Below are 13,868 nucleotides of genomic sequence, written 5' to 3'. Positions count from 1 at the left end.
TTATACTATCAGGTAAAATTTCCTATGAAATTGCTGTTGAAAAGATACTAGAAAATAATATACAGAGACAGTCTGTACATCTACATAACTTACATTCAACACACAAAATTTTCTGGGAATCTAAAAAACAGAAAATATTTGTTTGTACCCATTTTCCACCTAGTTTTATTCTTTTAGTAGCCATGAGCTAATCAGTTTACCCCCAAAGCTATAAACAACATACTATTTCCACCCCATCAGCAAGCTTTTCCTTTATCTTCCCTGCTTTCTCCAAAATCAGTTCAGTTCAGTTTAGTCGCTCAGTCGTGTTTGACTCTTTGTGACCCCATGGACTGCAGCACACCAGGCTTCCCTGTCCATCACTAACTCCCAGAGCTTGCTCAAACTCATGTCCATCATGTAGGTGATTCGATCCAACCATCTCATCCTCTGTTGTCCCTTTCTCCTGCCTTCAATCTTTCCCAGCATCAGGGTCTTTCCCAAGGAGTCAGTTCTTCACATCAGGTAGCCAAAGTATTGGAGTTTTAGCTTCAGCATCAGTCCTTCCAATGAGTATTCAGGACTGATTTCCTTTAGGATTGACTAGTTGGATGTCCTTGCAGTCCAATTCCTTTTGGATTGACTGGTTTGGATCTCCAAAATACCTGGTATTAATTATGTTCCTTTAATCAGCCTGCTCTCTAATATGACTCAACAATTTTCATATGAGATTTTTCAGCATTATGGAGCAGAACTAGCTAGACATCTCTGACTTACTCTTGAGCAGGGGGAGTGCAGTTTTTGAGAGTGGACAAGTGTGCTTCTAGGCTTTTGAAGATCACTTCCCTTTATAACTTTCTATTTTCTTTCAAATCTTGTGACCTATACAATTGGGCAGGAAAGCATAAAGAATGTATTCAACTGTGTAGACTCAGGAAATCAATTTAAATAAATGTTAATTTCAGAAATATTAAATTCAGAGCAATCAAACCAAAAATCATAGTATAATCCAAGCTATGGGTTTTCCAGTAGTCATGTACTGATATGAAAGTTAAACCATAAAGAAGGGTGACTGCCAAAGAACTGATATTTTTGAAGTGTGTTACTAGATAAAACTCTGGAGAGTCCCTTGGACTGCAAGGAGATCAAACCAGTAAATCCCAAAGGAAATCAACCTTGAATATTGACTGGAAGCACTGATGCTGAAGTTGAAACTCCAATACTTTGGCCACCTGATGTGAAGAGCTGACTCATTGGAAGACTCTGATGCTGGGAAAGACTGAGGACAGGAGAAGTGGGGGACAGAGATGAGATGGTGGGATAGCATCACTGACTCAATGAATATGAGTTTGAGCAAACTCTGGGAGATAATGAAAGACAGGGAAGCCTGGAGTGCAGTTCATGGAATTCACGGAACATGCTTAGTGACTTAACAGTAACAATAAAATCACATCTGAAAGAAAAATCAATGAATGCAGTATAGCTAAAAATTTTCCTTCAAAGGAAGAAAGAAGCCTTATTCTTGTGTCATCAAGGCGTACATAAGAGAGCAGAGAACTTTTTTGGATTCAAATGTCACCAGTTAGAAATGACTCTCCTTGAACAGTGCTCTCCTCAGGGCACCCTTGACCTCTTTGTTCCTAAGGCTGTAGATCAGCAGGTTCATCATGGGGTTGAGAAGACTATAAAACAGAAAAAGGTTCTTCTGCTGCTTCTCAGGGTGGAGGGACTTGGGGGCCATGGACATGATGATGGCACTGCCAAAGAAGAGCCCGACCATGCAGAGGTGGGAGGCGCAAGTGGAGAAGGCCTTCCTGCAGCCCTCAGCTGACTGGATCCTCAGGATAGCGGCCAGGATGTGTGCATAGGAGCCCAGCAGCAGGCAGAGGGGCCCGACGAAGACAAACACAGAAGCAGCAAAAATGACAAGTTGGTTGAGCTTAGTGTCAGCACAGGCCAGCTTGAGGACAGACAGGATTTCACAGAAGAAGTAGTTGATTTCATGAGGCCCACAGTAGGGCAGCCTCAGGACAAGACCCACGTGGACTAGGGCCAGGAGGGAGCCACATGCCCAGGAAGTCCCCACCAGGCTGATGCCAACTCTGCAGCTCACAATGACAGAATACCGGAGTGGGTGGCAGATGGCCACACACCAATCATAGGACATCACCACCAGGAGCAGACATTCGGTATGAGCGAAACTCAAAAAGAGAAAGGTCTGTGTGATGCAGCCAGCAAAGGAGATGGGCTTGGCTGGACTCAGGAGGTTGACCAGCATCTGGGGCACCATGCTGCAGGCGTAGGCCATGTCAGCGATGGCCAGGTGTGAGAGGAAGAAGTACATGGGGGTGTGCAGTCTGGGGTCCAGTGAGGTGAGCCCCAGGATGACCCCGTTCCCCAGCAGGGTGAGGACATAGAACAGGGAGAAGAGCCCAAAAGGGAATAAGTGGATCCTTGGACCAAGACAAAATCCTAGTAGGATGAACTCTGTAACCATCGTCTGATTTTTCTCCATTTCACTATTAAGAGAGAACCAGACAGCTATGTGACATCTATTTTATTTAATACTTCATATATTTTTGGTATATGGATAACTATTAATAAACATCTTTAAGAACTCATTGAATTATAAATAAGGAAAGAAAGAATAGAAAGGTTAGGGAAGGGGAAAGGAAGGAAGAAGGAAGCAAAAAAAGAAAGACAGACTTATCTATCTAAATAAAGTTAAGTGTTCAATAAACTAAATTTTCTATCTAATATTCAATTTTACAGAAGAGAAATATGTCATCAAAAGACTTACCTAGAGCCACTGACATTGTCCTGAAATTAAGAAATATCAAACCAGATTACAAGAAAACAATCATGAAATATGGATTGTCTAAGAGCTGCTTATGTCCAAATCAGTGGGAGAACTACCCGGTAGTAGAAAGAATCAGAAGTAATTGGTATTTAAATCCCATGTTCACAGATTGGAAGAATTAGTACATGCTGACAAGAGCCATAGATGGATTCAATGGAACCCCTATCAAAATTCCCATGGTATTTCTAACAGAACTAGAAAAATAATCCTAGATTTTAAAGGAATTGCCAAAATCCCAGAATAGCCAAGGCAATCCTGAGAAAGAAGATCAAAGCTTAAGGCTTTCTACTTCTAGATCTCAAGCTGTATTACAAAGTTACAGCAGTCAAAACAATACGTTGCTGGCCTAAAAACAGAAACACAGGCCAATTAAACAGGATTCAGGGCACAGAAATAAATCCCTGCAAATATGTTCAACTAATATTTAACAAGGGAGCCAAGAATACTCAGTGGAGAAAGGACAGTCTCTTTAGTAAATGTGCACATTGGATATTCATATATAAAAGAATGAAATTAGACTCCTATCTTACACCACTCACAAAAATTAGCACACAGTGGATTAAAGTCTTAAACAAAAGAACTGAAACTACAAAGAAATAAATAAAACATAAAATAAATGATCCTTGACCTGGCTCTTGGAAATGAATTTTTTGACATAACATCTAACAAAATAAAAAATAAACAAGTGGAACTACCTCAACTAAAAAGGTTCTGCATGGCAAAGAAATTAAAAAAAATTAACACAATGAAAAGACAACATAAGGCATGGGAAAAGATACTTGGAAACCATATATATTGAACAAGAGGTTAATATTCAAAATATATATTTTAAAAAACCCATACAACTCAGCAGCAAAAAAGCCAATCAGTTCAGTTGCTCAGTCATGTCCAACTCTTTGTGACCCCATGAACTGCAGCACGCCAGGCCTCCCTGTCCATCACCAACTCCAGGAGCCTACCCAAACTCATGTCCATTGAGTTGGTGATGCCATCCAACCATCTCATCCTCGTCATCCCCTTCTCCTCCTGCCTTCAATCTTTCCCAGCATCAGGGTCTTCTCAAATGAGTCAGCTCTTCACATCAGGTGGCCGAAGTATTGGAGTTTCAGCTTCAACATCAGTCCTTCCAATGATCTCAGGACTGATCTCCTAGGATGACTGGTTGGATCTCCTTGCAGTTCAAGAGACTCTTAAGAGTCTTCTCCAATATTACAGTTCAAAAGCATCAACTCTTCGGCACTCAGCTTTCTTTATAGTCCAACTCTCACATCCATACATGACTACTGGAAAAACCATAGCCATGACTAGATGGACCTTTGTTGCCAATGATCCAATCTAAATGTGAATAAACAATCTGAATGGACATTTACTCAAAGAATACATACAGATAACCAAAGGCACCTGACAAGTTACTCAGTATCACTAAATATCAGACAAATGCAAATCAATATCACAGTGACCTATCACATCATGCCTGTTAGAATGGTTATGATCAAAAAGATAAGAGATGACAAATGTTGACAAAGATGTGAAGAAAAGGGAACCCTTTTACACTGTTGGTGGAAGTGAAAATTGTTACAGTTAATGTGAAAAACAATATGGAAGTTTTCCCTGAAAATAAAAATGGAATTACCATATGATCTAGCAATTTCTCCCAGGCATTTATCTGAAGGAAAAATAAACACTAACTCAAAAAGTTATCTGTGGCCCCATGTTCATACCAGCATTACTCACAATAGTCAAGAAAAGGAAACCACCTAAGTGTTCACCAGCAGATGAGAGGATAAGAAGTGGAGAGTGTGTGTGCATTCAGCCACAAAAACAAGGGAGTCTTGACATTTGTGACATGAACGGACCTGGAGGGCATTCTGCTTAGTGAGATAAATGAGACAGAGAAAGACAAATACTGCATGATCTCATATATATGTGGGAGCTAAAAACCAAACACCAAACTTATAGACAGGGATCAAATTTGTGGTTAAGGATTGAAGGGTACGTATGGAGCAGAAACTAGATGAACATATTCAAGAGGGACAAAGTTCTAGTTATAAGGTAAATAAGTACTAGTGACTATAGCTAACACAATGAATATAATTAACATTACTCTATGGTATATTTAAAAGGTGTAAGAGAGTAATGATCCTATGACTTCTAACCACAAGAAAAAAAAAAAGCAGTTTCTCTTTTTATGGTTATCAATATGTGAGATGGATTTTTAAATTCATTTTTTAGTTTTAAAATAAACAAAATTTTATGCTAGAGTACCAATTAACTATATGCTATGATAGAACTGTGGTGTTGGAGAAGACTCTTGAGAGTCCCTTGGACTGCAAGGAGATCCAACCAGTCCATTCTGAAGGAGATCAGCCCTGGGATTTCTTTGGAAGGAATGATGCTGAAGCTGAAACTCCAGTACTTTGGCCACCTCATGCAAAGAGTTGACTCATTGGAAAAGACTCTGATGCTGGGAGGGATTGGGGGCAGGAGGAGAAGGGGACGACAGAGGATGAGATGGCTGGATGGCATCACTGACTTGATGGACGTGAGTCTCAATGAACTCTGGGAGTTGGTGATGGACAGGGAGGCCTGGCATGCTGCAATTCATGGGGTCGCAAAGAGTCGGACACGACTGAGCGACTGATCTGATCTGATGATAGATATTTACTAGATTTATTGTGGTGATCATTGTATAATATTTGCAACTCAAATCATTACAGTGTGTACCTTAAATTTAAATAATACTGTATGTTAATGATATCTCAATAAAACTGGAAAACAGTTTTTAAAAGAGAATAAGATTGATCATAGCCTAGAATCAGGAACTAGACCCATCTTACTATTGATTCAATCCTTCATATTTGGGAAATGTTTTATATCTGAAATCCAAAACATATTACCATTTAAACAAAAAAAATAGTGACTGAAATCAGCAGTAAGGATTAATACATATTTTATAAGTATCTAACAGAAACAATGATAAATTCAGCTTGCCTCTTGACAAATGGCAGCATTAGTATGTTAGTGCTAAGATATCTAGTCTATGAATTTGTGGTTTGGTAAATTAAACTTTTTTTTTCCTACCTTGTATCTTGGATGATAGTTTCCTCTATAAACTATGTCAAAATTCAACATTATTTCTAGTGCAAACATTTGTCAGTGCCATTGCAAAAACAAGTAACTTGAGGTTTAGCTACACTTTTAGGATTAGTGTTGAAAAAGGTGCTGTTTTTGGCCACGCCTAATTTAGCTGTCATCAATACCTGTGGAGATATCAACATGGATGTAAGAGACAGAATTGAATTTTGAGAGAGAAACTTGGAAACATAAACCGAAGTGATGAGAATAAGAACCCATAGGTTAAAAACAAGATAATATCAAGAAACACGTGACTTAAGAGTTTTGGGAATCTCCAGAAGTCCACCTAAGGTGCTTTGAAACAGTATCAGGGAGACAGGACAGAAAGATGCGCTTGAACCCAAATGTACTCAGTTGAGTGAGTTACCTGTTAGAGAAAGACTGGGTGAAAGAAAGGAGCTGCTCAGTACAGAGCACAGACATAAGGTCAGAGAGGCAGCACTGTCTGTGCGTCTTAAAGACCTTCAGGGAAGGGGAAGCCTGACCAGTTGACACAGGATTCTATGCATCAGGCAATTCTATGTCCACAGTCTAGATGGATGGGTTGGATGACCAGTACTCAATAACGCTAGTCAGTAAGCTCCCTGACTAGCCCTTCTGCTCTGATTTTGTGTTCACCAATTCACCATTTAACTTAAGACTTAACACTTAAGAGAATGCTCAGTTGTGTCCGACTCTTTATGACCCCATGGACCCCATGGAATTCAGTCCATGGAATTCTCCAGGCCAGAATACTGGAGTGGGAAGCCTTTCCCTTCTCCAGGGGATCTTCCCAAGCCAGGGATCAAACCCGGGTCTTCCACATTGCAGGTGGATTCTTTACCAGCTGACCAGGGAATAAGATGAAGGCATCAATCAGCAAAGTTGTTTGCTTATTATGCAATTGCATTTCAAATTCTAAATGAATGAACATTTAGATGTTCTGGCTTATGCTTTATCCAACTGTGGTTTACATAGCATGATGTAGTTCCTGAACACTTTCCAAAGCTGGATCTAAAAAGTGAGGACTAGACCCCAGACCAAGGTAACCTCACTAAAGCAAAACTTGGAAAGAAATGGATCCCTTCCTAACAGATGAGATGTCTGTTTCCTCCTAAACATTATTCATAAGTTGTCACATTGCCTGGACACAAAAGTAACCTAACTGATACAGTAAAAAGTCGTTATATATTACCAGGGATTATTTGGCTTTAGGTTAATATTATACATTTCTATGCGTAACAAAGTTTCTGTATGTTTTAAGCACATAAAACATGTAAGAATATTTGACTGTGAAAGATATACAATATATTTGAATCCATCCCCTCCTAAAACAGCAATTTCCTTTTCCAATTTTCCTTCACAGGAAAATATAAATGGAAAAAGAAATACAGTACAAATCATGATTTTTTTTAGTGCAATTGAAAGACAGATGAAAAAGGTCAGAGTGCGTGTATATTCTTTTAAGCACAGCAGCCATATTTATTTCAGATTTGATTTATTTTAAAGCACAGCAATAGGCTTGTTCATTTTTATACCCCTGGCAGTTAATAAACAAATGAGTAAACATCTACATTGTGATGTCCTTATCTCAGGTCTGGTGTCTTTTAAAATACGTTCTACTATGACTATTTCAAGTTCAGCTCATTAGTCCCAAACAAAGTATAGAAATTCAAAAGAATTTCACTCTGATGATTTGGACTAAAATAGGATTTTAAAATGTTAATAAGAATAACTAAAGAATTTATAAATTGTTTTAAGTAATTAAACTTTGGATAGACTTCTTTATTTTTTCTTATTTTTATTTGCTACCTACATATCTAATATTAGTTAAAAACAGTCAAATGGAATGCAAACAGATTAAGCTTAAACTTCTGGTGGGGTAAAAGGGGAAGTATCATAGTTCCAAGTGTACCTTATAAGCATAGTGATGTCTATTAATTCATATATGTACGGTTCCAGAGTTAAAAAATGGCAAATTATTATCTGGTTAATAAATAATCAGGCAACTCTAAAGTTCTAAAGTAAATATTTAAGAAGGAAATCATTTCATATATAAATAAAACATCAGAACCTGATGAAACCTGTATCCTAAAACATAAATCTTGAAGCAATAGGGAGCTGGAAAGTTCTTTTCTAAAGTAGTAGGCATGTGTGAAGAAGAACTCCTAAGATGATCACCCATGTTTATCCACAGCTCAGTTGAACTGTGAGGGTGTTTACTTGCACATAATAAGAAATAACTGAAAGCTAATTCATCTTAGTGCTTACGTAGGGCTAAGCCAAGACTTCGCAAAGTTGTTGTATGGGCTAAGGACTGATAAGTGACTTTTCCCAGATATAAGAACTACTGCTGAGCACAAAGGTCTGTCAGTTTCCCGTAATGAAAGGCTATTTGAGAATCTGTTAAAGGTTAATAATAATTGATCATACTACTGACTGCTTCCGATATACCAGGTACTGTGGAAGTACATAGTGAAGCAGGCTGATGGTTCTGGGCTCTGTGAAGAAATGATTGAAAATATGCTTCAGGAGAAAGAGTGGGGATATATATTAAAAATGTGCACATAAAATGGAAACATCCCATAAAAAGAAAATGTAAAGAATTATTGATGATCTCATTCTTCTCCTTCCTTGCTATTCTACTTCTTAACATCTTGGTCCCTTTCTTTACTCTTTCCATCCCCATCACAAAATCTTATCCTCCAACCTACAGAAAATTTAAGTTACTCATATTTATTGAGTACATTCTAGATGCCTGATAGTTTTTAATGCTACATTTAATGAAAGATAAATATAAGACATGGATTTAGTGTCCATTTGGCTTCATAACACACTGTAATAAATATGTTCTCATAGATTTGATATATATTGTGACTATGCCTGCCATAATATAAATGCATAATTTATACAATAACCAATATGCTGATAATCCTGAAATGCAACACCTTTCCATAATATACCTACAATGGTTTCCTTTGGCTTGGAAAATTTCCAAATGTTCCATTTAAATCCACAATACAGAAACTTCTTTCTTTTCAAGTAAATCTTTATCGCATGGATATTTCTCCACCAATAACACAAAATAACTAAATCCTAAACACCTTTGCATATTTGGCTTATAAAATGTGCATCTAATTACTTATACAGAATATGAATGATGAGCATGTATTTTTAGCATTAACAGAGAATATTTATTTCTCTGAGACTTGTAGTGGTAACAATGGTAGCTAATAATAATAATAAAAAAAAAACCACATGCCATAGCAGACCTAAGAGAAATAAATGGTAAAATAAAATAAGGCAACCTGGTTAGCACCCCCATTTGAACTCAAGACCTCAGAAGAGGAAAGTACCTGAAGGCTGGATGGGGTCCTGCCTTGGTGAGCTTCTATGGGAGCTGTAGAGCCCTCACCTCTGTTCCGGATTGGAAATGAGACCAGATCCTCAGAAAAGGAAGTTTATTCTCTGATGGGCTCAACCTGGCTGTAGCTCTTGAGGGTTCACTGGAAGGGGTGGCTGTGACATGTAGCGCATGACCACTTCCACTGGGGAGGGGGACAGAGCAACTCTCCTTTTCTGTTTCCCTTCTCATCCCCAGCAGGATAAGATTAGGAAACACAGAGAGCCCCAGGGCACATCCCTGAGAAAACAGCACTCCTTACAGTCCCTGAATAGTTGGCATTATTTGGATTTCATGAATCCCAGCGCTGCTGTGGTTCTCAAATCTCCAGATGGTTCAGCTGAATCCGTAAGAAAGCAGAAGCAGTGTGACATGGAATAAGCTCCTGGCATTAACTTCTGTAGTTCAGCTTCTCTTCTCCCCCGTGTGATCTGGGTCCCTTGTGTTGAGGAGAGGTGGGTGGAAAGCACCCTGAAAAAGCAGCTGATTCCAAGTAACAACTCAAGGTGTGGAGATGCTGCTGAGAGCTGGTTATGGAGGCAGGGAATGGATTGGGGAGTCCAAAGGGGCAAGGTGTCCCAAGGGACTTATTAGATGCCACCTAAGGGAGGATTTTATGAGAATCTCTAATCTCCATTCAGAGTCCAGTCCCTAAGAGGAGTGAAGGAAAGGATCCTCCCCCAGACAGCTTCCCTTAGCAATCTCCTGCCTCTTCTGGGAGTTAGAGAATATTTTGTATCTCAGATGTTGTCATATTTATTTGTATTTTGCTGCATTCTTTTACTGAACATAAAGGAGTTAAAATGCTATTTTTGAAATTTCACATCAATCAATCAGGCAATTTAAGAACTAATAAGTGCACCATAGCATGATTCCTAACTTGCTAGGATCATGATGTAAACTTAGGTGAAGTGGGCACAGTTACCAAGTTTTGAGAATGTGTCCACCTGTATTCCTGCTCTACGGACCCACTGTGAGAGGAAACCCACATCTGAGGATACCAAAGCTGGCTCCTAATTGTGTGAAGTTCCAGGTGCATATTAGGCAATCCATAAATATTGGGACTTTTCTTTCTTTCTTTTAATGTTCTTGATGACTTGCAGGAATGTGGAAATCAGGAAACCAACACATAAAAGAAAAACCCAAATATTGTGAAAACACTAGATTACGACATGGTTTATGTGTTCATTTGCTCTGGAGAAATGTGGAAATCAGGAAACTAATACATAAAAGAAAAACAAAAATACTGTGAAAACAACAGATTAGGACATAGTTTTCTATGTTCTTTTGACCATTATAAAAAGTAAAAAATTTAACTAAGACAATAATAAGTATAAATGTTTATGATACCGAACCCCGTCACTTCGTGGCAAATAGATGGGGAAATAGGGAAATGTATCATTCCAAAATTATAATTTTTTTCTACATATCAAGGTCACATAGCTTTTAACTCATGGACAACTCCTAAAGGTGATCAGAGTTTATCACTTTTATACAAAAAGTTTATCATTTATACAAAACATAAATGCATACAAAGGAAAATAACATACATAATATAGTTACCTTTTAATTACAATAAACATGTTTTCAAATATTTGCATTATCTGTCAGCATTGGGCATTTTATATAATCATTGAGCTTAAGATTCTGATGTTGGGAAAGACTGAGGGTAGGAGAAGAAGGGGGCGACAGAGGATGAGATGGTTGGATGGCATAATTGACTCCATGGACATGAGTGTGAGCAAACTCCTAGAGATAGTGAAGGGCCAGGAAGCCTGGGACATTGCAGTTCATGGGGTCGCAAAGATTAGCACTCAACTTACAACTGAACAGCAACAATAACTATTATGGTTATAAGAGGGTCCACTGAGATTTGAAGATAATTTCCATTTGAAAGTAGAATAAGTAAAAATAAACACATTGATAATACAAACACCTCCCAAATTATCTTAAAAATTGGTTTGCAAATTAGTGGCTTTTAAAAAATAACTAGTGGCTTTTAATTGATAAAATAAATATTCAAGTCAAGGATGAACCTATCTTCAGAAAGTCATCAAAGTCTAGGAATTGTAATTCATGGGAAGTGACAATTGTAAAATATTTTTATTAAGTGTATTTCTGGAGTAATTATGTGTTGAAAGATCAAAAGTTCAATGTATCATTTGGAATACTAAAAAATGGGAATTTAAAGCAGAATTTGCTTACTGATCACTGCGCAAGAAAGAGAAAGTTTACTTAGTAGATACTGCTATTTGATTATGAGAATTTTGACCTATTTGGCACAATTTATTCTAAATTTGGGCTTCCCAGGTGGCTCAGATGGCAAAGAAACTGCCTGCAATGCAGGAGATGATGGTTCAATCCCTGGGTTGGGAAGAACACCTAGAGAGGGGAATGGCTACCTACTCCAGCGTTCTTGCATGGAGAATTCCACCATGTATGATAAACATGCCAAAAATACATTGCCAGGTGTGACAAGTTCTCTTTTGCAAAGTAGACATGTTCAAGATATCATACAAAACTATGTTGAATAGTAATGGTAAAAGTGGGCACCCTTGTCTTGTTCCTGACTTTAGAGGAAATGCTTTCATTTTTTCCCCATTGAGGATAATGTTTGCTGTGGGTTTGTCATATATAGCTTTTATTATGTTGAGGTATGTTCCTTCTATTCCTGCTTTCTGGAGAGTTTTTATCATAAATGGATGTTGAATTTTGTCAAAGGCCAAGACAAGGGTGCCCACTTTCACCATTACTATTCAACATAGTTTTGGAAGTTTTGGCCACAGCAATCAGAGCAGAAAAAGAAATAAAAGGAATCCAAATTGGAAAAGAAGAAGTAAAACTCTCACTATTTGCAGATGACATGATCCTCTACATAGAAAACCCTAGAGACTCCACCAGAAAATTACTAGAAATAATCAATGACTATAGTAAAGTTGCAGGATATAAAATCAACACACAGAAATCCCTTGCATTCCTATACACTAATAATGAGAAAACAGAAAGAGAAATTAAGGAAACAATTCCATTCACCATTGCAACGGAAAGAATAAAATACTTAGGAATATATCTACCTAAAGAAACTAAAGACCTATATATAGAAAACTATAAAACACTGGTGAAAGAAATCAAAGAGGACACTAATAGATGGAGAAATATACCATGTTCATGGATTGGAAGAATCAATATAGTGAAAATGAGTATACTACCCAAAGCAATTTATAGATTCAATGCAATCCCTATCAAGCTACCAACAGTATTCTTCACAGAGCTAGAACAAATAATTTCGCAATTTGTATGGAAATACAAAAAACCTCGAATAGCCAAAGCGATCTTGAGAAAGAAGAATGGAACTGGAGGAATCAACCTACCTGACTTCAGGCTCTACTACAAAGCCACAGTTATCAAGACAGTATGGTACTGGCACAAAGACAGAAATATTGATCAATGGAATAAAATAGAAAGCCCAGAGATAAATCCACGCACATATGGACACCTTATCTTTGACAAAGGAGGCAAGAATATACAATGGATTAAAGACAATGTCTTTAACAAGTGGTGCTGGGAAATCTGGTCAACCACTTGTAAAAGAATGAAACTAGACCACTTTCTAACACCATACACAAAAATAAACTCAAAATGGATTAAAGATCTAAATGTAAGACCAGAAACTATAAAACTCCTAGAGGAGAACATAGGCAAAACACTCTCCGACATACATCACAGCAGGATCCTCTATGACCCACCTCCCAGAATATTGGAAATAAAAGCAAAAATAAACAAATGGGACCTAATTAACCTTAAAAGCTTCTGCACATCAAAGGAAACCATTAGCAAGGTGAAAAGACAGCCTTCAGAATGGGAGAAAATAATAGCAAATGAAACAACCGACAAACAACTAATCTCAAAAATATACAAGCAACTCCTACAGCTCAACTCCAGAAAAATAAACGACCCAATCAAAAAATGGGCCAAAGAACTAAATAGACATTTCTCCAAAGAAGACATACAGATGGCTAACAAACACATGAAAAGATGCTCAACATCACTCATTATCAGAGAAATGCAAATCAAAACCACTATGAGGTACCATTTCACACCAGTCAGAATGGCTGCGATCCAAAAGTCTACAAATAATAAATGCTGGAGAGGGTGTGGAGAAAAGGGAACCCTCTTACACTGTTGGTGGGAATGCAAACTAGTACAGCCACTATGGAGAACAGTGTGGAGATTCCTTTAAAAACTGGAAATAGAACTACCTTATGATCCAGCAATCCCACTGCTGGGCATACACACTGAGGAACCAGAAGGGAAAGAGACATGTGTACCCCAATGTTCATCGCAGCACTGTTTATAATAGCCAGGACATGGAAGCAACCTAGATGTCCATCAGCAGATGAATGGATAAGAAAGCAGTGGTACATATACACAATGGAGTATTACTCAGCCATTAAAAAGAATACATTTGAATCAGTTCTAATGAGGTGGATGAAACTGGAGCCTATTATACAG

The 13,868-nt window shown here is 38.0% G+C and overlaps 1 protein-coding gene across 1 annotated transcript; it reads right to left on the bottom strand.

Moving 5' to 3' along the window:
• Window positions 1-1,561: 1,561 nt before the first annotated feature.
• Window positions 1,562-2,494, bottom strand: OR2A62 (olfactory receptor family 2 subfamily A member 62). The gene has a single exon (NM_001389743.1). The coding sequence runs from the start codon at window positions 2,492-2,494 to the stop codon at window positions 1,562-1,564; it is 933 nt and encodes a 310-aa protein (NP_001376672.1).
• Window positions 2,495-13,868: the final 11,374 nt, after the last annotated feature.

Source organism: Bos taurus, chromosome 4 (assembly GCF_002263795.3).
Source record: "Bos taurus isolate L1 Dominette 01449 registration number 42190680 breed Hereford chromosome 4, ARS-UCD2.0, whole genome shotgun sequence".
Classification (NCBI taxonomy): Eukaryota; Metazoa; Chordata; class Mammalia; order Artiodactyla; family Bovidae; genus Bos; species Bos taurus.
This window is presented reverse-complemented; position numbering and strand designations above follow the sequence as displayed.

Bases quoted from the DNA above. Each gene is read 5' to 3' on its own strand.
- OR2A62 (NM_001389743.1), bottom strand. From the start codon at position 2,494: ATGGAGAAAAATCAGACGATGGTTACAGAGTTCATCCTACTAGGATTT.